Below are 26,245 nucleotides of genomic sequence, written 5' to 3' on the forward strand. Positions count from 1 at the left end.
TAGAAACTATGTATCCTTTAGGTTGGTCATTTAATAATATCTTGTATTTTACCGAAACTATATAACTGTTATATAACATAATCCAGAAACTCTAGATACGCCAGCATTCTTATCGCTCTCCAATATTGCTTGTTAAACGCCTCAATCCTCATGTAAGTTCTATCGTTCTAATGCCCACTTATTGGTGCCAAGTGGTTAGATATTTTTTACCTACGTATTGTGAACCAAGTCATATGGTACCTAACTATAACGAAATCTCGAGCTCCACACACATGCATGGCTCTAAATGCCTCTTTTTAGATTTATCGAGTAATGGAATATTGCTCACACACAGAAGACAAGTAGAAGTTTATTCCATAACATCTTTCTTACAAAACAGATAGAAGTACACTTCTATATACATCAACATAAAACCATCACTTTATACCCGACCCCGACATTACTCTTATTATCTTATCCGGCCTTATAACCAACACATCTGTCTCTACTAACATAGTTGCCATTCTTTTAGTTGCGAAAATAGACAAGGATATATATAGATGATCTAATAACACAGAATAAAACATATTAGTATATGATCATACATATCATTAGAGTTGCGCCTATGTATATTCCAAACTCCTACCTGACACCACAAGCGCAGACTCCATCTTAGACAAGTCTACTACCAGAACTTAAGTTTTGATGGTGTTGGAGACTCGCAGGAGAGCACTTTAGCAATGGCTCTGATAGTGTTTGGAGTAGTCCGACAACACCCTCCAAATAGAGATGCCCCTTCTTCTTTCCATCTACTCACATACGACACAAAATCCTCCTCTGCTTCCTCCTCTGATTGCTGCCATAAAAAAAATCACCCAAAAGTCAGACTTGTAATTTATTACCAGATATCTATATAGAGATACTCACAATCCACTTCTTGTTCAGGCCGTCGTAGACTTCTCCACTATTTGGGTACACAATGATCGGTTTGCGAGTCACCTGGCAAGAATTGAAAAAGGACAGTTGCTTCAGCCGCACGGCACATAACAAAGAAAAACCCTAATAACATAATTTGTGTATATTGTATGTTAATTACCTGGCGCAAGGAGATAATCAAATCATGAATATATCTTGGTGCTGTACAATTGATTCCTATGGCCACCGCTTTCTTGCAAGAATCTGCCACTTTCGCGCATTCTATAATAGACTCTCCACTTGGCACAGTGACTCCATCCTTGGAAGTGAACGAGAACCATGCTGGAATGTCAATGCCTTCCTCTTCAAGAAGATCCACGTAAGCCTATGTTTAAACATCCAAAACAGCCACCACTAGTTAATTGAAAACTTCTTTGGTTTTTTTTTTCTGGTAACTGAACTTCATTTGTTTCATTCTCAAAATACTTCATTTTGTAACAGGTCATATATATTGGATAGTGGACTAAAGCCTAGACTAATATGTAAGACATGTGAAGAATGGCCAACCACTAGAAAGACTCGTATACTGGTCCATAACCCCACAAATAGTTAAAACTTAAGAAAAACTTAATCTACCTCAGCTTCAAGCTTATTTGGAATGGTCTCGAATGCAATTAGATTGGCTCCCGATTTTGCTAGGATTTGGACTCTTCTTCTATGGAAGTCCTTCAATGTCTCTTTGCTCACATATTCTCCATATACTCCACTTCAGAGCCATCATGAAGGATGAAACAAGTTTATTTTAATGAACCAATACTTTTACATATATATAGTTCTTTGGTTGAACAACAACAAAAACTTGGAAAGCTCCATAGCTACCAACGGAAGCTCCATACTAAAATGTAGCAAGAATGACTAGGATCAATCAAATCATTTAAAGAACCTGTATTCCGAGCCATCAGCGAGATAAGCTCCATAGCTACCAACGGAAGCTGCGACAAGAACCGGTCGCAGGGAAGCTTTTCCGACGTGGTCAAAATCCCAAGAGCCCTTGTTGCATCTGTTGTAGAAAATCTCACGTGCCTCACACGAGAGTTCGACGCTCCTCCGCAGCAAACTCTCTGCGTCGTCCACCGATAAACCCTTAGCTACAAATCCTTGGATCGTCGCCTGTATATATAAATTGAGTGCTTAATAATATAAAGTTTCAAAGTTACCACACGTACCTATATTGCGTGAAACTAAATGAATATTATTATTCGAAGTTTTTATCATGTTTCTTGAAACATATAGGACAGAAAAAAAAAAAAAGTTAATTACCTGGTACGATGCGGTGAGGATGATGTTTGCTCCAGACTCTAGGTAATCCAAGTGCACCTATTACACGAAACTAATAATATATACTACAAAAAAAAGGTTTGTGGTGTTTTTATCTTGAACTGTAATATAAATAAATTTAGAGAAATGATCAGATATTGTATGGAGTCGAATCTACTAAACGGCGTGGGATGACGAAAACAATAGTTAGAAACCGGAATATATGAAAAAAGACACGTAGGTGCACAACCTTAGCACAGCCTTACAATTTATGACGTGGTGTCCACTGTTTGCTTGTTATCTACACTTTGTACTAGAATAATTTGGATGCGTAGATTTTCTTTACTATTACATTTTTAGCTTCATTTAAAACACTTGTGATCTCGTTGTATGAAATGTAGTCTAATAACCTTTTCAGTTTTATATTGTCAGTTTGTCACAGGATTCAAATCCAATGTATTCAATCATGCTTTTACCTAGAAACTCATTCGCATAAGTATTGACAATAACAACAATTAACAGCCATGCACCCTAACAGCATAGTTGAAGAAATAAGTTGATCTGGTTCGTTTTAATTTCACAGACTGTAAATGTATAACCTTTGTGACGAGGTGAGGAGAAGTAATGAGGCACTTGGCACTCCAAAGTGGATCCTTGATATCAGCCCCGTGTCGTTCTAGCTCTGTCGCAAACCCTCCATCCACCACCGCATAACCGCCGCACTTCTCTAAAAACTCCGTCATCAACGAAGATGACGCTCCTTCTTTCACTAATGATCCCATATCTCTCTCTTTTATTTAGGTTGAATAAAGCAGATCAAGACGAACTAGATATGAAGATGAGATTTGATGTTTGATACTGAGGTGAGAAGCATGAGCTTTTTATAGGCGGTCTGAGTTATAGGAACTATGAAATGACATATACACCCCTTATAGAAGTGTTGGTATATGGTTGAGGACCGACTTATGAGTTTTGTAATGAGGAAAACGAGCGAAATAACTTTGAGTAGACGTTAAGTAGTATTACTAAAAGTGGATCATTGTGTTAACAAAAAAGAAAGTGGATATTTATGAACAAAATGTATGGATCAGACAGCCAACAGACTCCTTTGCCTGCCGTGTGGGAAATCACCCACCCAACTCATGCACCACGTTGTACGCTTTTTTTCTGAGTCATCCACGTTACTTATAGAAGCTGTTTATAATTAATTTATGCACCTCAATTTATGTAATAATTAATTTTCTTCCAGTCTGACTCTATATATTGCGTAAATGTAAAATAAATAAACGTATTTCTCTGTAAAAATCGCTGGTAATCCTATATATTTCTCGATTTCCTGTTTCTTTGCAATAAGTATATCTTTTACAAGGAGCTTCCTGTGAACCAACAAATACATTGTTTCCATTTTTTTTTTTTGAAAAAATGTTAAACTAATTCAAACAAAAAAGTTGTTTAAAACTTTGTGTTACACTGGGATTGATTTTTTTCATAAGATCAAACTAAGCTTTAAGAAGCTACCCTGTTGCAAACTAGAAGGCTAGGCCACCCGTGTACGCCTGATTACAGATAGAAGAGAGTGTTGCGCACACTTTTGTCCACCATTTGGATTAGTTGTCCCGGTGTCTTCGGTGTTTCTCCATGTTATCTCTGGTTAATGGTTATGTTCCCTCCATAAGGCATATAAAGTAGCTTGAAATACATATCTCACAAGAAATGTTTCAGTCTTGTCTCTGTTTTGATCGAGAAGAAGTTACAGAATTTGTTCCCACTGATTAGTATAGCGCGCTGATAGTAGATTCTATGTTAAACCTTTCCAAACCTTCTCTCAGAATTTGCAAGCAAAGAAAAAATGATTTCTTAACTCCAAAGAGACATTACAGAACACACATAAGCTAGGATGTTGAGTGTTCTGTTGGGATTGTTAAACCCCATGTCCAACTCTATACGATTAGTACGATATTGTCCACTTTGGGACTAAGAGACTAGCCCGCATGGTTTTACTTTTGGGCTCCTTCCCAAAAGGCCTCGTACTAATTAGAGTTGGACATCTCCTTATATATTAGACTCTCTTTTGTCTAATATCCAATGTGGGATTTAGATTGCATCTCACATTCTCCCCCTCAAACTAAGGACCACACTCTTTTCATCTTGTGTGTTTTTTCTTCCTTTGAGAATGCGTCTCTCACAACTTCACAGATAACTTCAAAGGTACCCATTCATCTCTTAAAGGGTATTTAGATCTTCTTTCAGATTTCTCGTCAACCGCTCTGATACCAATTGTTGGGATTATGAAAGCACATGTCTAACTCTATATTATCCGATTAGTACGATATTTTCCACTTTGGGCCTAAGAGGCTGGTCCGCATGGTTTTACTTTTGGGCTCCTTCCCAAAAGGCCTCGTACTAATTAGAGTTGGAGATCTCCTTATATATTAGACTCTCTTTTGTCTAATATCCAATGTGGGACTTAGATTGCATCTCACATGTTCCACTTCTGAAGTCTGTCACCCGTTACAAGTTTGTTGAGAGTTGTAAGCCAAGCTTTGAAAGAGTATTTAGGCGTGTTGAAATAGAACCAGATCCCAGAGCTCCAATTCACTTTTGGTTGAGGTACTCTTAGATAGTTTCCTTGGAGCAAAAAATTGTTTTTTACTTGTCTCCTCTTCTCCATAACTTAGCATCATCCCTACCCGTTAGTCATCTCTCTTTCATGTTCTGAATCTGGTTCTCGATGTCATCAATCACCGCCACTCTGTGTCTTCGTCGTCAATGCGTTTTGACCACTAAATCAACCGTAGCATCAACTCTTATTACCAGATAAATTCAGCTTCTACTACTAGTGATATCAAATAATCTTCCATATGGAGTCCAAACATCAAACCAGAAAGATGTAGTTTCACCATTTTCGATCTCGGACTTTGAAAAATACTTCAATTTTCTTGATACTTTAACAGTTTTTTCCATATCCACAAATCTAGCGTGAAGAGCTCTTTTACCGACTAGAGGGATCCCTTCCTTATCAAGTAGATATCGACCCATTTGACCCATAACGAGATGGATAAGAAATGAGCTTCCAGATAAGTTTCAAACTTGAAAATTTGTTTGCTTCAGCAATGGATTTCAAGCCCAAGCCACTTTCATCTCTCGGTAGGAAACAATCTTTCCATGTTACTTTCGCCTTTTTTGCTTTCAGCTCAGGACCTAACCAAAGAAACGCAGCACATAGACGATTTATTTTCTAGATACACTTTTTAGCAAGCGAAAAGTGGAGATCCAAAAAAAATTTCAGGCCGCAAATGATAAAAATCTGTTGTTCCAGGAACTTATCTGAGATCTCACCTTCTCAGTAAGTGGAGTATAGTCAGCCACAATCATTTGTTTTGTCAATAACGGCAAACCGAAGAAACATAGTGGTAAAGTACCTGTTGCAAACGAGAAATGCTCAAGAATTGTATCTCTCTCGATATCTTTGACTCCAGCAAGGTAGCGATTTGATTTCTACATTCTTATGTTCAGATCTGAGAATTCTGAAAATTGCTTGAAAACCTCAAGCATGCCTTCTACTGATCGCTTCTTACCGTCCGAGAACACAAGTACATCATCGGCAAAACATAAGTGTGTGAGCTTCAAACCTAACCAATATTACAAATAGGTTTAGTAAATTTCACTAACCTGACAAACAACAACAGAAGAAATATCAGCAAAGCTGAAATCAGGATAAGGCATAGCACAACAAGAAATCTTCCACACACACTCGTCTCTACAAACATAGTTGCCAGACAAGGATATATATAGATGATATAATAACACAGAAAAAAACATATTAGTATATGCATATATATATATATAACTAGAGTTGCGCCTATGTATATTCCAAACTCCAACTTGACACCACAAGCTCAAAAATCCCATCGTAGAAAAGTCTACTACCAGAACATAAGTTTTGATTGTCTTGGAGACTCGCAGAAGAGCACTTTAGCAATGGCTCTGATGGTCAGGCCCGTCTTAACCAAATTAGTAACCTTAGGCGAAACACGAAGAATGGACCCTTTTATAATTTTTTTTTTCCTTGTTTCAAAAAAAAAACAATTCTAAAGATGAAAGGATTTCTCTAAAGATCAATGAATAGAATATAATTTGTGGTTTGTGTTTTGTGTTGCTAACGACTCATCGCTTCGGTTTGAGGGCTTTTTTTTTCTCTTGTCAATCTGATAGTTGGTAATGACGAGCGTACAGTATTGGAATGACAATACTAATGAGAATGAAGATGATATGGACCTTTTTAATAATTTAGCAAATTAAATTGGACCTTTAAAATAACACTAAAACTGATATTGGACCTATAGACCCATGGCAACTGCCCATGTTGCCATGGTCAAGAGCCGGGACTGCTGATGGTGTTTGGAGTAGTCCAAAAACACCTCCAAACATAGATGCCCTTTCTTCTCTCGATCTACTTACATACGACACAAAATCCTCCTCTGCTTCCTCTTCTGATAGCTGCCATAAAAAAATCACTTAAGAATTAGATTTGTAATTAATTACCAGGATTCTATATAGAGACACAATCTGTTTCTTGTTCAGATCGTAGACTTATCCACTATTTGGGTACACAATGATCGGTTTACAAGTCACCTGGCAAGAAAAAGGACAGTTTCTTCAGCAGCAAGGCACATAACAAAGGAAAACCCTAATCCCATAATTGTATATATTGTATGTTAATTACCTCAATGAGAATCAAATCACGAATGTATCCTGGTGCAGTACAGATGATCCTATGGTTACCACTTTCTTGCAAGAATCTGCCACTTCCGCACATTCTATAATAGACTCTCCGCTTGGCACATTAACTCCATCCTTGGAAGTGAACGAGAACCATGCTGGAATATCAATGCCTTCCTCTTCAAGTAGATCCGCATAAACCTATGTTTTATGAAAAATAATTATATTTATACACAGTATAGAGAAATTTAAATCAAAATGGTGTCACAAAGAAAACTCACAATGGCCAAAACAGCCACTACTAAATAGTTGAAAACTTCATTGGTTTTGATTCTCACATAAACTTTATTTTATAACCGGTAATAGTGAACTAAAGACTAGATTAGTAAGACATGTGAAGAATGGCGCCAACCGCTAGGAAGACTCGTATACTGGTCTCTAATCCCACAAATAAAAATTTAATTTAAACTTCATGTACCTCAGCTTTAAGCTTATCTGGAAGGGTCCCGGATGCAATTAGATATACTCTACAAAAAAAATTTGTGGCCCTTTTATCTTAAGTTGCAATAAGAATAAAAAAACGAAACTTATTGATTTGATTGAAGGGAAAAGTCTGAATGACATATAGAACAACTGCAGTACAGATGTAGTGTGGTTTATAATAGAGAATAAACCAACATCTATGGTCTCTTATCCTAAAAACATGGCTTATTGATACAGGCTGGGAATCTCACTCTAGCTTTTCTCACAAGAAATCAAAACCTACGGCTTAAATGAAATGAAGATCGCCACTCAAAGATGTGAAAGGCTTTGAGATAAGATCAAGAACCAGCACCTAAGTGAATCTCACACAAAGATAAAGGTTCCACACTTGTATCCTAAGAAAGCTTCTCACATAACTTAGAATTAACAAGAACAAGCATAAAGCTCTCAAGAGAAAATCTCACTTTTTATTCAATACTCAAGTCTGCTTTTACAATGAAAGGAGATGAGCTTTATATATAGCTCTTGGACAGAATCAAAGACATAAATGAAAGGCGGATTTATAGGACAAATCATAATTAAAAGACAATCAAAATGCTGGTCAAAAGAGCTGATCTCAAGGGATTGAGATTTGCTTATTAAAAAGATGATGACCACGCCTTTAATACCATTGATCCACATATTTATTAGCTGATAAGGAGGCTTAAGTGGTGGCCTTTGTTTGGGAACAGCCAGCTGAGTCAAACGAACCATAGGCTTGATGGTGTCTAGGTTCATCCGAGTCCAAACATGGAAAGTTTTGTCTACTTTAGGAGCTGTGGATTTCATGGCCGCATCATTCCCTCCCCCTTGTAAAAGTTTTGTCCTCAAAACTTGCTCATGTGATATAGGGATGTACCTCGGATTTTGCTGGACCTCTTCAGATGGATCAAGCGGTTCGGGCTCTTTGTTTTCATGCTCAATTTGGGCCGCCTGTTGGGCCAACTCCTCCAAACAATTGCATGAGTGTCCTTGTATGTGGAAACGGATCTCATTTTTTAGCCCATAAGCAAACTGGTCCATGATATCCTCATTCCTTACTCCTAGATTGAGCCGAATGCGAAGATCGATGGTTGAATTGCTTGTGGTACTCCATGACCGTCTTATCATCTTGGTAAAGCGTGCGAAATTGCCTCCGGATTTCTTGATACTGATCGTGTGGGATGTATTGCTTCCTCATCATATTTTTCATCTCACCCCAAGTATATTCTCGAGAATTCCAGCGACGGCCTCCTTTTGCAGTAGATTGTCTCCACCAGAGTTGAGCTAGGTCGATGAGTTGATCAGCAGCAATGTATACCTTCTCGAAATCTGGACAGCGGCAAGAAATGAAGAACTCATTCATCTTGTGCTCCCATTCAAAGTACTCATCTGGGCCTGATCTTCCTGCAAAATAATAATCTTCTTGCTTCAAAAGACTCCAAGGGATGGTCGGCCATGTTGCTGTTGCTGGACTGGTTTTCCATAACTTCTCTTTATAATTTTTGTATGAAAGAAACTTATAAAAAAAAAACAAAACAGAAAAGAAAGAGAGAGGAAAACTATTTTTCTGGTTTTTTTTTTGGAAAGTAGAATGAAAAACAGAAAAAATGATAGGAGCTTTTAGCTATGATACCAAATGATACAGGCTAGGAATCTCACTCTAGCTTTTCTCACAAGAAATCAAAACCTATGGCTTAAATGAAATGAAGATCGCCACTCAAAGATGTGAAAGGCTTTGAGATAAGATTAAGAACCAGCACCTAAGTGAATCTCACACAAAGATAAAGGTTCCACACTTGTATCCTAAGAAAGCTTCTCACATAACTTAGAATTAACAAGAACAAGCATAAAAGCTCTCAAGAGAAAATCTCACTTTTTATTCAATACTCAAATCTGCTTTTACAATGAAAGGAGATGAGCTTTATATATAGCTCTTGGACAGAATCAAAGACATAAATGAAAGGCGGATTTCTAGGACAAATCATAATTAAAAGACAATCAAAATGCTGGTCAAAATGGCTGATCTCAAGGGATTGAGATTTGCTTATTAAGAAGATGATGACCACGCCTTTAATACCATTGATCCACATATTTATTAGCTGATAAGGAGGCTTAAGTGGTGGCCTTTGTTTGGGAACATCCAGCTGAGTCAAACGAACCATAGGCTTGATGGTGTCTAGGTTCATCCGAGTCCAAACATGGAAAGTTTTGTCTACTTTAGGAGCTGTGGATTTCATGGCCGCATCATTCCCTCCCCCTTGTAAAAGTTTTGTCCTCAAAACTTGCTCATGTGATATAGGGATGTACTTCGGATTTTGCTGGACCTCTTCAGATGGATCAAGCGGTTCAGGCTCTTTGTTTTCATGCTCAATTTGGGCCGCCTGTTGGGCCAACTCCTCCAAACAATTGCATGAGTGTCCTTGTATGTGTAAACGGATCTCATTTTTAGCCCATAAGCAAACTGGTCCATGATATCCTCATTCCTTACTCCTGGATTGAGCCGAATGCGAAGATGGTTGAATTGTTTGTGGTACTCCATGACCGTCTTATCATCTTGGCAAAGCGTGCGAAATTGCCTCCGGATTTCTTGATACTGATCGTGTGGGATGTATTGCTTCCTCATCATATTTTTCATCTCACCCCAAGTATATTCTCGAGAATTCCAGCGACGGCCTCCTTTTGCAGTAGATTGTCTCCACCAGAGTTGAGCTAGGTCGATGAGTTGATCAGCAGTAATGTATACCTTCTTGAAATCTGGACAGCGGCAAGAAATGAAGAACTCATTCATCTTGTGCTCCCATTCAAAGTACTCATCTGGGCCTGATCTTCCTGCAAAATAATAATCTTCTTGCTTCAAAAGACTCCAAGGATGGTCGGCCATGTTGCTGTTGCTGGACTGGTTTTCCATAACTTCTCTTTAGAATTTTTGTATGAAAGAAACTTAGAAAAAAAAAACAAAACAGAAAAGAAAGAGAGAGGAAAACAATTTTTCTGGTTTTTTTTTTTTGGAAAGTAGAATGAAAAACAGAAAAAATGATAGGAGTTTTTAGCTCTGATACCAAATGATACAGGCTGGGAATCTCACTCTAGCTTTTCTCACAAGAAATCAAAACCTACGGCTTAAATGAAATGAAGATCGCCACTCAAAGATGTGAAAGGCTTTGAGATAAGATCAAGAACCAGCACCTAAATGAATCTCACACAAAGATAAAAGTTCCACACTTGTATCCTAAGAAAGCTTCTCACATAACTTAGAATTAACAAGAACAAGCATAAAAGCTCTCAAGAGAAAATCTCACTTTTTATTCAATACTCAAGTCTGCTTTTACAATGAAAGGAGATGAGCTTTATATATAGCTCTTGGACATAATCAAAGACATAAATAAAAGGCGGATTTCTAGGACAAATCATAATTAAAAGACAATCAAAATGCTGGTCAAAAGGGCTGATCTCAAGGGATTGAGATTTGCTTATTAAGAAGATGATGACCACGCCTTTAATACCATTGATCCACATATTTATTAGCTGATAAGGAGGCTTAAGTGGTGGCCTTTGTTTGGGAACAGCCAGCTGAGTCAAACGAATCATAGGCTTGATGGTGTCTAGGTTCATCCGAGTCCAAACATGGAAAGTTTTGTCTACTTTAGGAGCTGTAGATTTCATGGCCGCATCAATTATCCTAAGGATCTAGGTGATAGCAGGAAGATGAAGATTCTTGCTAACCGAAATCTACTATGTGAAACAATACCCAAGTAAGCTTTCTCTGTTTTTTTTTCTTTATTCTCATTTAATTCTCATCTTTGCCAACAGTTGATGAGTCCATTTATGTGTGTCAGAACCTATAAATACTAGAGTTAATCAAGCTTCTGATACTAAACGTAAAGCACGTAGCTAAATACAATTCTGCACTAAATAAGCAAATAATTAAGCATTGACTTTTTTATTTTACACTACTCTTTTTATTAATCCAATGTATATAATGCATATTAGAGCGAAGCAGTGTTGTTAAAACCGGACCGGCAAGCGGACCGAATTTTTTTTGGGTCATGGGTCAATGTGGTTCGACCGGATTCGATCTGGTTCGATCCGGGTTTGATTAGACTAAACTGAATTTATTGATATTTTAAATATATATATTCTTACAAAGATAAAGATCATATCAAATAAAATATTTCAATAACCATATAATGTTTAGAAAAACTTAAAAAGTAACAAACTGAAAATGTAATAAAACAATGTAATAGTTCAAATCTAAAATCAATTGGAAAACACTTAAATTTTATTCTCCAGGTCTTTGTCACTCCAAATCTTCATCACCTTTAAAAAAATTTATAGACACATTAATTAAACATTTATACTATGAAATAAAATTAAAAATTATACCATGATTGAGTTCTTCGCCATCTTTAGGATATTCTTCAAGAAGCTTATTTTCGAATTCAGAAAAATCAAGTTCTCCTTCTTTTTCTTCTTCCATGATCCAAAACTCAGTTTTATCAATCGATTCATAATCAACAGGATCATATGATCTTTTCTTCCCACATCTACATAAGAAACAATAATATATTACCAAATGAATAACAAAACACACAAATATTTGCTATTACTTCAGAACAAACAAACCTGTTTTGTAAACGCAAGTTGTAGTGAACAAATACAAGATCATTGAGTCTTTGATGTTCTAGCCTGTTTCTTTTTTTGGTGTGAATGCGTTCGAAGACACTCCAATTTCGTTCACATCCAGATGAAGAAGCTGTTTGACTAAGGATTCGGGTTGCAAGCTTTTGCAAGTCAGGAATATCACAGCCAAATAGTTTCCACCATTCATCTGTAAATACAACTGACTTGATGAAAGTTATATTCCCGCATTTGTATATATTCCTGAAGCATCAACTGACTTGATGAAAGTTATCCCCTTAGGACAGTAGACCAAAAAATTAATTAATGGCCTCTGCCTAGTATCTTTCCACCCATCACCCATCAGAGTACAACCAGTATCAGCCCATTTACTCCTAAAAGAGTTGATAATCAAAGAAACTTGCAGCTTAGCATCACGTAGTAAACCAACCCTTAAAGCATGATAGGAAGGCCCTATATAACCACGACCCATGCTTGCAATTTTGTTGATCATAGGCTGATAAAACCTAGAATTAGCTGCATTCATAGGCATACATACATCATAGAAAAATAATGCGATAGCCATATCAGCATCATGAACCTTTTCCTTACTTTGCAAGCATGATTTTATTGTTGGTTGTGTCTGATCTTCTAGACCCCTTTTAAAGTACGAGCTTACATCCGTACTGACCTTTCTTTTCTGACTTGGAGGCACACATACTTGCGTAGAACCTTCACCATCATCGAAATCGTGAAGTTGCCTATTCACTCCTCGCTTCACATTTGCTCTATCCTCATTTTCTTTCAGTGAATTTCTCATTTCATGTTGAACTTCTGGAGGAACCTTTGTGCATCCATTTGTGCTTCCTTTCACTCCCGCCAAATGTTGTTTCATTCTATTGATTCCACCTCCCTGATTAACCTTACCACAAAAATCACAAGTAAGAATGCTTTTCCCCTTTGCATCTAAAGTATGAGTGACATGTGCCCATGCTAAATCTTGTTTCTGACGAGTGGAACGTTGCGACGGTTGTTGATTTCCTGTGTTTGAATTTGGTGATGGTTGGATTTCTGGATCATGCTCTTCCATTGCTAAGTACACTGCAAAAAGATAAAGAAAAATATAAACATAAACCACAAGCAAAAACAAGTTAAACTATCAAAATTTCCAGTAAGTTGTTCTTTTATGATCAGGACACTAATCAATTACTTTTATTATAAGGAAGTCCACACGTGAGTTGTTATTTTATAAGGAAGGAGAAGTCCACACGAACTTCAAAAACAATAACTTGAGAAGTCCACACGAACTTGCAATTCTTAAAATCTTCGACACAAAAACTATAACTTGAGAAGTAGATATCTTGAGTTGCAGTTTTGTAGAGACTTCAAAGACTCAAGAGAAAAGACGAGATGACTTTACTTTATTATTCTGAAACCCTATTTTTATTTTAAAAAGGAAATATTAACTGTTTTATTAATAAATTTTTGGTTTATACAAGAACCGGGGTTTAGCCGGTTCGTTGGGTTGCTGGTTCACGGGTTTTAACCGGTTCAACTATAGTTGAATTTTGGCATTAACCCAATCCGCATTTGTGTCCGATTCACGGTTGAACCTGGTTCGACCGCCGGTTCGGTCCGGGTTTAATAACACTGGAGCGAAGGAAAAGTTATCACTTGTTTTATAAAAAAATGTTAGTATTCATAAATTATATGACATATAAAAATTATATAATATATATTCTTCTCTTATAACGAAAACTTTTTTTATCTGGACAGATTAAAGAAAAACAAAGCAATATGATGCTCCACAATGCAATGTAGAAAGGTAAGAATAATAATAACAAAGATGGCCAAAGAGGGGTAAAAAAATGTAAATTCAAGGACCACGACCGGAGACAAAGCAGAAACAGCCTGGTGTCTGATCTTCTGGGATCATTCCGCCACCTTTGGAAGTGTCGACTCCTTCAAGCATCTTCACGACTTCCTCCATCTCTGGCCGTTTCACCGGATTCGCATCCCAACATCTCTTCATTATGTTTGATAATGATGTCGGACAACATCTCGGTATGTCTGGTCTCAGATTCTGTATTAAACCGTTAATAAAAAACAGAACAAATAGTCTCAGTTCCCATTGACGGATTGGCATAATTAAACAAAGCTAGGAAAAAACAAACCCAAATTTGTTTTTCAACCAATTGGACTTAGTAAATTTACAAATGGGTTTAGTAAATTTGACTAACCTGACGAACAACAGCAGAAGAAACATCAGCAAAGCTGAGATCAGGATAAGGCATAGCACAACAATAAATCTCCCACAAGCATATCCCGAAGCTGTAGACGTCGCATCTTCTGTTGTATGGCTTACCATCAAGAACCTAACCACACATATTTCATAATTACACAAAAAAAGAACAATAAGCAATCTTGAACGTAAAAAGTTATATTTTTGTTACCTCTGGAGCCATGTATCCAAGAGTACCAGTTTCTCCAGTCATGTCCTTTGGATTCTGAGCTTCAACTCTAGCCACTCCAAAATCAGCAATCTTTAGATTCCTCTGATAATCCAGAAGCATGTTCTCTGTTTTGACATCACGATGAACGATTCTCTCTGAATGCAAATAACTTAGCCTGCAAGTCATCATTGTATATCAAAAAGATTGCATTCTTCCTTTCTTGGAGACTCATAAAGAACGGTAGCTTACCCTCGGGATAGATCGAGAGCAATTTGAACAACAATTTTAATAGCGAGTTTCCTTCGCCTGTTACGGAACAAATACTGCTTAAGAGTTCCTCCAGGGAGATACTCCACAACCACACAACAAGCTCGCTGAGGTAACGAGTTCTCCGTCTCAGCTGATGATGGTATCTTCAGATTCGTTGTTCCCATTGATGCTCCCACAAACTGTTTTTTTTTTAAATTTTAATCCAAACGTTCACATATATATTATACACCAAAGATAGATCATTTTGCTTAAAGTGGTTATATCATTACCTTTGTGACATTGGGATGGTTAAGTTTGTGCCAAACCGCAACTTCTTGTCGGAATGAAGCACGAAGAGCTGAAGTCTCAGCAGTTGTCGCATAACCGTCTTCTCCCCAATCAAGCACTTTCACTGAACCAAAAAACACTAAACAGTTACAAAGAAGCATAAGACTATATATTCATAATTAAACAGATATTTTGGTCACATGTTGTTGGACCTGCAACGTCTTGACCATCATAGATGCCTCTGTAGACAATACCATAAGCACCACGAGCAATGACGTTACTCATCTCCAATTTAGCCAACTCGATTTCCCACTCTTCCTTGGGCTTTGGATTCTTCTCGATGTTTCTTGACCAAACCCTGCTCAGATGTTTCTCCAGCTGAATGTCCAAATTCTTCAGATCGATCCTGTCAGCTCGGAAAATCATGTCTTTTTTGCTATCGTTCCCAACAGCTCCTCTGATTCTGAGGTTGTTTCCCGGTGAAGCTTTTGTCTCATTTGGTGTTTCCATTTTCTTCCTTCTATAACAATCTCAGACACAGAGAGAAAGAGACACACACATACAACTGAAAAAAAAAAAACCTAAGTTCGATCAGATCCTGACACAAAATTTTCAAAACTAATCAAAGTTTTTCAGTTTAGCAAACACTATTGTGCAGAGAAGCTGAATTATATTGTAAGAAATATGTTTAAACTATTACACCAACGTCAAGTTTCTGCACACGTTCTTCTGACATCCAAACATGAATATTTTATAAAAAAAATTATTTATTCACCAATAACAAAATTCCATATGCTGAAATCATCTAAAATAATAGCGTTGAATTTCACTTAAAATAATATTAAAAGACGAGGAACTTGAATTTTAACTTGAGAAAAACAATAATTTAACAGACAATTGAAAAAAGAGCAGCCCTGAGAAACAGACTCGCCCACCGCTATTATCATTGACCCAACATTTTCTACAATATCATAAAACCCCCAGAAACGTCACTAAATCTGACAAATCAGACGTTACCAATCATCCACTAGGCCATGCAAAGGCAAGAAAATACCCAGGAAAGAAAAAGATCGACGAGATCGCAGGAAGAAAATATTTCTTCCTCTGGAGAGACAGAGAGGATCGTTTGGAAGAGAGAAGAGATCTGAAAAAGAATCTAAGAAGGCAAAGAAAAATGGGTTTAGGAAACGATGAAGAAGAGGTGGAGAGTGAAAGACGGAAGGAAAGAAGAATGGCTTGTTTTAAGGAGACGTATTTGCTATTTGTTTCTACTCACATAAACTCTTTGTCATCATTAGACAAAAAAACTATTTCACAAATAATTAAATCCTTATGGAAATATTTTTATTCTATTTTATAATTAGAGATTATCTTAGCCGTTCTAAATTGACAATTTAGTCCAAATAAGTCAGCTAGTGGAAGGTAATATTAATATTTAATACATTGAATGATAAGATTTTTGCTTCTTTGTTGCTTTTACCAAATGAGAATTTATTTCTATTATTTGTAACAATCGCAATATGAGCTGCAAGAAAATTAATCTTGTATTACTTATATAATTTGGGTAACATATTTGTTAAACAAATCTGTTTTTTCAATTGGAATATTTGCAGTCTTTTAGACTTAAAATTTGCTATCCTCGATTCTTTTTAAAATGCTCCGTTAAAAACAATTAATTATTTTGTAAAAAAAAACCAATTATTGAAAAACAATTATTTTAGTTTTTATTAGCTGTAGATTCTTACGGAAAAATAATGACAGATTACAACAGAATGTTTTATTGTCTAAATTGTTTTTTTTGTTATGTTTTAGATACTGTCTTTTCTTGAACAGAATTTACAGAATTTTAGATACTGTCTAAATGTTTATAAAAAGTTACTGTCTAAATTCAATGTCTATTTAAAAATGATGCAATCCTCATTAGCGTTCATTTAAAAAAGATATTTAAAAACACTATTTTTTTTTATTAACGGTAGATTTTTACAGAAAATAATTAAAGACTACTAGGTATTATTTTACTGTTTAAATTATTTACCTTTTTTTAGACACTGTCTAAATTTTACAGAAAGTACTGTCTAAATTTTACATTTATTCTTTTTTGTATTCTGTATATAAAATTACAGTCGTAAATTTAACAAAATTAATAATTTTGGCAATAAAAGTTGTTTTCTCTCTTTATAATTGGTGTCTTTTTGCTTATACAGATAAATAACCTATTATGAAATATTATTGGGCTCTAATCATTTATGGACAGAAAGGAAATTGACGTCTAAACCTGATCTATCAAGTGGACCGGACACAAAAAAATCCCTCTAGCTAGTCTCTATAATATTATTTTCCTATGTGTCGTGCTCACATTAACTCTCACGATGGTTGATTACGATCACATATTTAATGAATCAAAATATTATATATAATTACTATATTAAAATCAATTTTCCTTTTTTTAAAAATAATTTCTGTTAATTAAAATTTTCCTTTTTAGTTAACATATATAGTTAAGAACATCTTAAAATTAAAAAATGAATTTAAAATAAAAGAATATATTTTTATATAATGTGATTTCATAAAAAAGGAAAGTTAAAAAAAATAATTTTGATATTTAGACAATAGATATTTCTTTTAAACATAACATTAACCAATATAAAAATATTTCCAAAGTAATAAAAATATTTTCCTTATGTCTATATATTTTCTCAAATAATTACATAAAAATTGATTAGATAAACCAATATACTGTACCTATAGTTAAATAATAATATTTTTAATTAGTATTATTGAAATGGTTTATTCATTATTATAATGTTTATTGACTATTAATATTTTGTAATTAAAAAACTAAAAATGTTTATAATTTTTTTTTACTTATATAAAATAATTTCTCAAGAAAAAATTAAAAGAACTGATACTTATTTTTAAAAGGTTAATTGATATTTTTATGACAGCTAATTTTATCACAAGCATGTCGACATTTGAGAAATATGTTGAAATAATATTTATTTTACAACTACATTTTCACTTTTTATTCTATATGTTTCATGTAAAATGGTAATACATTTTAGTGGCATTTGGAAATTTAGGTTTAGTTTATAAAAGATTAGGGTTAACACTGGATTAGGGTTTATATTTCCGTGTAGGATTTAATGATTAATGGATATGATTAGTTTATACTCCCTAATTATTTAAAAATTGTGGTTAAATTTAGTATTTAGTGGCTGTAAGTGGGATTAAAATCGTATACTATTTTGGTGATATAAAATAAATTTTATTAAAAAACTTTCTATGTTACTTGTTACTTTTACTATCCATAGTGGCTAAATATGCGGTGGTAAATAATGTTGTGATGTTAGCTTTTTATGTGATTATTAAATAATACACATTCATCCACTCTCCATATGTAACCTACTACTCATTACTATTAAGGGTATTACCAGATAAAAGATGTGTTAAATGTTAATTTCTGCGTTATGTCAAAATCAATGTTAGTTCCTTAATTTAGCATCCAAATATGGCTATCTCACAAATTAGCTCTAGAATTAACATGTGCCAATTTTTTTCTTGAAAACTCTTTGAATTCTAAGCCCGAACACTTCTATACTAATAAAAATAGTATTTTGAGGCTCTAGAGAACGTTCATATCAGCAAAAAACTGCTCCCGAAAGATGCCACGTGGCATTATTAATAAAAATGAAAAAATAAATAAAAAGTAAATATACGATATAAAAAAAAATAAATAATAAATAAATATACAATATAAAAAATAGAAAATTACATTAACATCTATCTGGAAAAATTATAGTAAATAAATAAAACGTAAATATACAATATAAAAATAGATAAATACATTAAACATTTATTGTAATATTATAATTTGATATAAAATAAAAAAATTAGAATAAGTAATTATATAATATAAGAAAAATAAAAATAAGTAAATATACAATAGAAGAAATAAAAAATAATTAAATATGCATGTATCTGAAAATATATAGTAAAATAAATAATAATTAAATCTACAATATAATAAATATAAACATTACAGTAAATATCTATTATAATATCAGAATAAGTAAATATAAAAAATAAGAAAAATAAATAACAAAAATATACAATATAAGGTATAGAAAAACTACACTAAATATTTATCTGAAAAATGTATAATAAAATAAATAATAATTAAATATAGAATATTAGAAATATAAATATTGCATTAAACATCTATCGTAATATTACAATTTTATATAAAAGCAAAACAATTAGGATAAGTAATTATACAATATAAGAAAAATAAATGATAAGTAAATATAAAATATATAATGTTGTTGGAAAAATACAAGATAAGAAATGGAAAAAAAATTTAAACATCTTTCTGAAAAATATATAGGTATACATTTTTATTATTTCTAAATATTTTTATATGTTAATAGACAATATAATAAAAACAAGCATAGAATATAAGAAATATAAATACTACATTCAAAATATATCATAATATTATTATTTGATATAAAAATAAAAAAATATAATAAGTAAATACAATATAATAAAAATAAAAAATAAGTAAATATCCAATTAAAATGAAAAAATAAATTAACATCTATCTAAAAAATAAATAGTAAAATAAATAATAAGTAAATATAGAATATAAGAATAATAAAAATATTACATTAAACATCTATTGTAGTATTGAGATAAAAATAAATAATAAGTAAATATACAATATAAGAAATAGAAAAACTACATTAAACATTTATCTGAAAAATATATAGTAAAATAAATAATAAGTGAATATACAATATAAAAATAGAAATCCCCTAAACTATATTTGAGAAGTGATTTTGCCACATGTCTTTTCTACAATCATTCTCACAAAAATAATATGACATGGCTACTAAAATTGATGACATGTCTTATAGATTAATATGACATGGACAATTATATTTAATGTTAATTTATATTTTTGGTAAAATTTTTAAAATATGGTAATAACTCATATATTACATTTATTTTCGATTTATATTTTTGGACTTTTTTTAAATATGGTAATAACTCATAAATCATCATTAAAATAAATATATTCAATTATGGCATTTCAAATTTCGAAATATCATTTAAATTAAAAATATTTCAAAAATATATATATATATATATATATATTTAGAAAATTATAAAAATTAAATCATAAAATCAAATTAAATCATAAAATCATTAGTTTCTTATATATATCTACAGATTTTATAAATATTTTTTAATTTTAATTTTTAAAAATTATGAAATTTTACATCCTCTAGACTATATTTGAAAAGTGATTTTGCCACATGTCTTCTCTACAATCATTTTCACAAATAATATGACATGACTACTAAATTGGTGATATATCTTATAGATTAATATGACATGGGCAATTATATTTAATGTTAATTTATATTTTTGGTAAACTTTTTTAAAATATAGTAATAACTCATATATTACATTTATTGTCGATTTTTATTTTTGGACTTTTTTAAAATATGGTAATAACTCATAAATCATCATTAAAATAAATATATTCAACTATGGCATTTCAAATTTCGAAATATCATTTAAATTAAAAATATTTCACAAATATATACATATTTTTAGAAAATTATAAAAATTAAATCATAAAATAAAATTAAATCGTAAAATCATTAGTTTCTTATATATATCTACAGTTTTTATAAATATTTTTTAATTTTTGACAATTATGAAATTTTACATATTTATTTAATATATTTAATTAAAACAAATAGATAGAAAATATACCTAAGATTATAATTTTAAATATATACATGCATATTCTTAAATATAATTCAAAATAAACAAAATTGTTTTTATCTTAATTTTAATGTTCAGTTAAATCAAATTTATATTAAAATATTAATAAGTAAAAGAAAAAATTTATAATATTAATAAAAAATAAATATCATTTATATTTATCTGTAAAAATATTTTAAATTTTTTTACTGCACATGGTGCAGGAAAACACCTAGTATTACATTAAATAACATGCGTTTTATACATATATTAGATGATCTTATCAACTTAAATTAGTGTTTTAGGATTATGTACTTTTGATTTGAGCTGGATTGATCACATGTGACTTGTGCACTCTGATATCGACTTTATTTTTGCATAGATATATTTTGGGTATAACACACACATATATATAGGGGTGGGTGTCAAAATACCCATTCGGGGTTTTGGGATAAAAAATTTAGTCTTATTCGGGTATTTATATAAATTCAGTTTGGATCTTTGCGGTTTCAGGTAACCCATTTAATATAATTTTTAAAAGTTTAAATTTTATATTTTTAAAAAATTTCAAAATCTAAAAACAAAAATAAAAGAGAAATTCTCTTGGATAACCTTTTTAGTTTATTTTCACAAAATAGCTCTCAATGAGGAAAATGACAAAATAAGTTTTATTAAAGGGTACAATATGCATTAACACCCCTAGGGTTAACTAATTTAGACTTAGTGTTTAGAGTTAAGGGGTGGGTTTTGGAGATATGGTTCCAAATTTCAAAAAATAAAAAGTTAAATTAATTTCAAAATAAATTGGCTATTTTGTCATTTTATAAAGAGCTATTTGAGAGAATTGACCAAAATAAAATATAACACATAAATTTAAATAATGTTTGCCAAAATACATAAACTTAACATAAATTAGTTTAGATAGAATATTTAGATAAAAATTAATAGATATTCTAAATACTTTTGATGTTTTGGTATTGTTTAGCTATTTTAGATATTTAATTTTGACTATTTGTATATATTTTCAAATGTTTTGATTAACTTCATAATGTTTTATATATTTTAGATATTCTTCTGGATATTAAGTCTTTAAATAATTAACATATTTAAATATATAAATCCGGTTCAGATATCTGAGATATTCTGATTTGTATTGGGTTTAGTTCCGGTTTTCTAGATACCAAGTTCAAATCTTTAATCAGTTTTGATTCGGATTCGCTACTATTTTTTTGGATTTTTTTGGATTCGTGTTTTTCTGCACAACCCTCTATATTTCATTTAATAGACTTGTGGGTTGCCTTTGGTAGGTTTGTTTTATTTAACTTTCAGTCACATTGAGATCATTCATAACAAAGAACTAGTAGGTTATAATTTTTTTTAAAGATATCATTTTAAAGTAAATTTTAAAATTTTTCATATTTAAATTTTTTTTTTAGAATTTTCAGTATAAATATAAATAACTTTCAAAGTTATATTTCTGCGGCTTATCAATTTTTATTTAGATTTCTTTAAATTTAAACTAGAAAAATAAATTTGTGTATTTATATTATATTTATGATAATGTTTAACTTAATATGTGTATATATACATGTTTATTTATTTAAATGTATAATTGTTTTTAAAAATATACTAAAATTATAAATTAATTAATTAATTAAATTAATTAAATATTAATTATATTTATATTTAAGTGTAATAAATTAATTTGTTAATTAACTCAATAAGCCAAGACTAAAATTTATTCAATAACATATTTTATGGTGAACATATACAAATAAATTTACTGTTTTTATTAGTTTTTTGTAAGTTTGTGTGTGATTTACTAACATGTGTTCATTTTAAAAATATCTAAACTATATAAAAAACAGCCTTGGTGATAATATGATGTTATTTTCGAAATGTAGTATGCCAGTTCCACTTAATAATATGAAATATAATTAAAAGAAAATATACCTCTTTTAATTTTTTACTATATTTACATTATACTTAAATATCTTCCAAAAATCATTGCTTTAGAATATTAATCACATATTTTATTGTGAGTAACCTATTTAGTGTTTAAAATTCTAAATCCTATATGACATTACCAAATCTAAACAATCTAATCCTAAAACTAAAGAAATGAATTACATTAAATATATAAAAACTAATTTAATTTGAACAAAAAGGGATATTCAGTTGAATGTGATAAATTATAATAACTAAACCCTGAACTTCTTTATATTATTTAAAAAATTATTGGTGGATGGCAACTCTGTTTCCTATTTTACAGAGAGATATATTTTAATAAACTTAATGGAAATATATTTACATTATTTAAATTAAAATCATTATATTTGAATTGATTATTATATACACAAGTTATCTTCACATAATATGATACACACAAGTTATCTTCCATTGAATTTTTCACGTTCACTACATTAATAACACAAGTCCAAGTAACAAAACATTTAATCTAACGGTTTAATATTTATATTAATTTACTTTACCGGTTTTGTAAACCAAACAACAAAAACATACTCCGCATTTTAACGTGGATCAGAATCTAGTACTATATTACAGTACCGGACCTGAAGAAAAACTATGGAATCCATACGCTTCTGGCCTCATTTATAATAAATAAAATATCGGCCGACAATTTGACAAAATCTGTTCTAGCTCAGGTCGTCAGGCGGATAATGATAATAAAAATCTTTTTATTAATGTATTTATTTATATAATTATTTGGAATCTAATTGTTTATATCAATTTTTATATTAATATAAAAATAAAAGCTGAATATATTATTTTATTAATATATTATAAAACTTAAAATATATATATATATATATATATATATATATACATATATTATTTTTATATTCGTTTTTAGTATTTAAATACTTTTAAAATATATTTATTTGATTAATCAATGGTCAATTATGGTATTATGAAAAAAATTATACTATAGTGACAAAACATTGCTGGTTTTATACTATAGGAACAAAAATGGTGAATTCGCATTCTATTTTGGTAAATTTCCTTTATAAAACTTGTTTTCTCCTTTCAAAATACGAAATGTGGAACTTCTAAGCGTTTAACACAAGATTTTTTATATAGTTAGTTTTAATGTACATTTTATTATTCAATTTTCTTCAAAAATTGATTTGCTTATAATATGATTTTAAAGCATATGAAAATGCTCTTGTTAAAGAAAAAAATTAAAGTGATTTTATTTTTAAAGATGAAAAGTTAAACTGTTATTTATGCAAATATAGATGTTTTAAATGGTAAAATGAAAAACATAATATTATAGTCAATTATTTCAAAAAGTCTGAAAAGTCCAAAAACCATATATCCCTTTCAAAAGTGGGCCAAATTTTGTAATATACATCCAATATTTTTGTGTACTATGCTTAAATATCAACTAGATTTTAACCCGCACATTTGTGCGGATATTTTTCCATTTTATAAATATATTAATATTATTGCAAATGTTTTAAATATATAATTTCCATTTAGTATTATATATGTGTAACTCTATATTATTATTGTTTATATTTTTTATTCGACATTTATTAATATATAGTGATTGGTTAATACATTTTACTTTGTTATTAATATTTATTACTTACTAATATAGTTTCGAGTTAGATATAATAAAAGAACAATATGAAATAATCAAATAGATAATCTCCTTCAAAATATGTTTTTCTTTAATTTATACATTTTGCTATAATACACATTTAAAATATATTTATTCATATTACATAAAATAAATATGTTTAAGATAATTTATATTTACATGTTTTGTTTAAAAAATATACTTTAACATATATTATTTTAGTATTTCACAGAATTTATAAGTACAATGTTATGAAAAACCCTCAGATCTGTTATGAAAAAGGAGAAGGAGAAAAGACTCCGTCAGGAAATCTTCTAGTGCATTGAATGTTGGAAAACACATATAAGTCAAAATTTATTTTTTCAAAAAAAAATATCAAGATTTCAAAATCTAACCCTAAGAATAATACTAATAAATTTGACTTTTTGAGACCGCATAGAACTTCCACATCAGCATAAAATCATTCTTCGTAAAGAAGCCATATGGCATTATACCAAAAAACAAAAAAATAAATAATAAGTATATATATTATAAGAAAAATAAATAATAAAGTAAATATACAATATAAGAAAAATAAATATTACATTAAAAATCTATCATAATATTACAATTTGATATAAAACAAAATAATTAGAATAAGTAAATATACAATATAAGAAAAATAAATAATAAGTAAACATAAAATATAAAAAATGGAAAACAACATTAAACATCTATATGAAAAATGTATAGGTTTACATTTTATTATTTCCAAATTTTTTATAAATAAATATATAATATAAGAAAACAAACATACAATATAAAAAATAGAAACTATGGAAGTATCCAGGGGCAGATCTTATATTGATAAGAAATATGGAAGTATACTGATAATAAGTAAATATACAATGTAAAAAATAAAAATACTTATAATATTATTTCCAAATATTTTTATAAGTAAATGCACAGTACCATCTTCTTGTACTATATAGATCCGCCCCTGGTTTGCATCGATACTTTTTTTTGTCAGCAACTCTACAGACTCATATAGACTCTGTAAACCAAACTGGTAACTCCGCATCCATATGAACGATAAACGACGGTTGCTTCCTTGCACTGCGTGCTAAGCTGTCCGCCCTTTTATTTTGTGTTCGTGGTATATGAAGGAGTTCTAATCTTGTGAAACTTCTCTTCAAGTTGATAATGTCTTCTAAGTAATTTGCAAAGGCTGGCCACTCATCTGGTTTGCATCGATACTAAAAGATCATAAAATGAGAAAACATGGGTTAAAAATTGGACGAAATTGGATTACTATTTTATGCAGTTTAAGACTTGATTTTTTATTTTGTTGTTGGTAAACTAAGAGGCTTTGTTTTCTCCGAACATCCCTAGTCCGCTAGACACTATTTGTAAAGTGATTATGAGACATGTTTTCTTTACAATCATTTTCATAGTAAATTATACACTATCATTAAAATAAATCTATTAAAATATGACATTAAATAATATAAAAATAAAAATATAATATGATTTTATAAATTTTGAAATACTACTTATTTCTCTATCTTAAATCATTACAAAATTTATTACTAAAACGATTTTCAAAATATTTTACAATTTAAAAATATTATAATTTTTAGTCGTAATTTATTAGTTTCTTTTATATATCTTTTTTTTTGAAATACTGTTTAGTTTTACTTTTTGATAATTATGAAAATTTTATATCTATTTTTTGTTAATTTTATACAAGTTGATTTGATATATTTTATCCAAACTAAATTGATAAAAACTATCTAAGATTATAATTCTAAATATATACATATTTATTCTTAAATATAAT

At 30.9% G+C, this 26,245-nt stretch overlaps 4 protein-coding genes across 6 annotated transcripts in view; 1 reads left to right on the forward strand and 3 right to left on the reverse strand.

Annotated features, from left to right (window-relative positions):
* The window catches only part of LOC108863517 (CRC domain-containing protein TSO1), a 92,981-nt gene that overhangs the window by 58,138 nt on the left and 8,598 nt on the right, over positions 1–26,245 (forward strand). The window lies entirely within an intron of this gene.
* On the reverse strand, positions 335–3,073 carry LOC108857084 (homocysteine S-methyltransferase 3). Of its 2 annotated transcripts, XM_057010204.1 has the most exons (8): positions 2,811–3,073; positions 2,215–2,271; positions 1,838–2,064; positions 1,531–1,660; positions 1,076–1,279; positions 907–978; positions 626–835; positions 335–544 (listed from the first exon to the last, which is right to left on the reverse strand). In XM_057010204.1, exons 1-7 carry the CDS (start codon positions 2,991–2,993, stop codon positions 665–667), a joined length of 1,044 nt encoding a protein of 347 aa, XP_056866184.1. In that variant the 5' UTR covers positions 2,994–3,073; the 3' UTR covers positions 335–544; positions 626–664. The 2 variants fall into 2 exon arrangements, with proteins under 2 accessions (XP_056866184.1, XP_018486516.1); XM_018631014.2 differs by having other exon boundaries at positions 335–835.
* On the reverse strand, positions 11,735–13,144 carry LOC130494836 (uncharacterized). The gene is made up of 3 exons (XM_056985644.1): positions 12,336–13,144; positions 11,821–11,981; positions 11,735–11,754 (listed from the first exon to the last, which is right to left on the reverse strand). Exons 1-3 carry the CDS (start codon positions 13,142–13,144, stop codon positions 11,735–11,737), a joined length of 990 nt encoding a protein of 329 aa, XP_056841624.1.
* On the reverse strand, positions 13,753–16,284 carry LOC108861402 (serine/threonine-protein kinase STY13-like). 2 transcript variants are annotated; one of them, XM_018635256.2, is made up of 7 exons: positions 16,099–16,284; positions 15,257–15,609; positions 15,047–15,168; positions 14,757–14,956; positions 14,508–14,682; positions 14,295–14,429; positions 13,753–14,137 (listed from the first exon to the last, which is right to left on the reverse strand). In XM_018635256.2, the coding sequence occupies exons 2-7, from the start codon at positions 15,552–15,554 to the stop codon at positions 13,931–13,933; spliced, it is 1,137 nt and encodes a 378-aa protein (XP_018490758.2). In that variant the 5' UTR covers positions 15,555–15,609; positions 16,099–16,284; the 3' UTR covers positions 13,753–13,930. The 2 variants fall into 2 exon arrangements, with proteins under 2 accessions (XP_018490758.2, XP_018490757.2); XM_018635255.2 differs by having other exon boundaries at positions 16,062–16,284.

The sequence above is a fragment of the Raphanus sativus genome, chromosome 5, assembly GCF_000801105.2.
Source record: "Raphanus sativus cultivar WK10039 chromosome 5, ASM80110v3, whole genome shotgun sequence".
Classification (NCBI taxonomy): domain Eukaryota; kingdom Viridiplantae; phylum Streptophyta; class Magnoliopsida; order Brassicales; family Brassicaceae; genus Raphanus; species Raphanus sativus.

Excerpts from the sequence above, each read along its gene's own strand:
- LOC130494836 (XM_056985644.1), bottom strand. The coding sequence starts at position 13,144 with ATGGAAGAGCATGATCCAGAAATCCAACCATCACCAAATTCAAACACA. Across the intron at positions 11,982-12,335 it reads AAGGGGATAACTTTCATCAA|ATGTGGGAAGAAAAGATCAT; the intron begins GTCAGTTGATGC and ends TTTCTTATGTAG. Across the intron at positions 11,755-11,820 it reads TGGCGAAGAACTCAATCATG|GTGATGAAGATTTGGAGTGA; the intron begins GTATAATTTTTA and ends ATTTTTTTAAAG.
- LOC108857084 (XM_057010204.1), bottom strand. The coding sequence starts at position 2,993 with ATGGGATCATTAGTGAAAGAAGGAGCGTCATCTTCGTTGATGACGGAG. Across the intron at positions 2,272-2,810 it reads CTCCTCACCTCGTCACAAAG|GTGCACTTGGATTACCTAGA; the intron begins GTTATACATTTA and ends TTCGTGTAATAG. Across the intron at positions 979-1,075 it reads TGATTATCTCCTTGCGCCAG|GTGACTCGCAAACCGATCAT; the intron begins GTAATTAACATA and ends AATTCTTGCCAG.
- LOC108861402 (XM_018635256.2), bottom strand. The coding sequence starts at position 15,554 with ATGGAAACACCAAATGAGACAAAAGCTTCACCGGGAAACAACCTCAGA. Across the intron at positions 15,169-15,256 it reads TGATGGTCAAGACGTTGCAG|TGAAAGTGCTTGATTGGGGA; the intron begins GTCCAACAACAT and ends TTTTTGGTTCAG. Across the intron at positions 14,430-14,507 it reads TTGGATACATGGCTCCAGAG|GTTCTTGATGGTAAGCCATA; the intron begins GTAACAAAAATA and ends ATGTGTGGTTAG.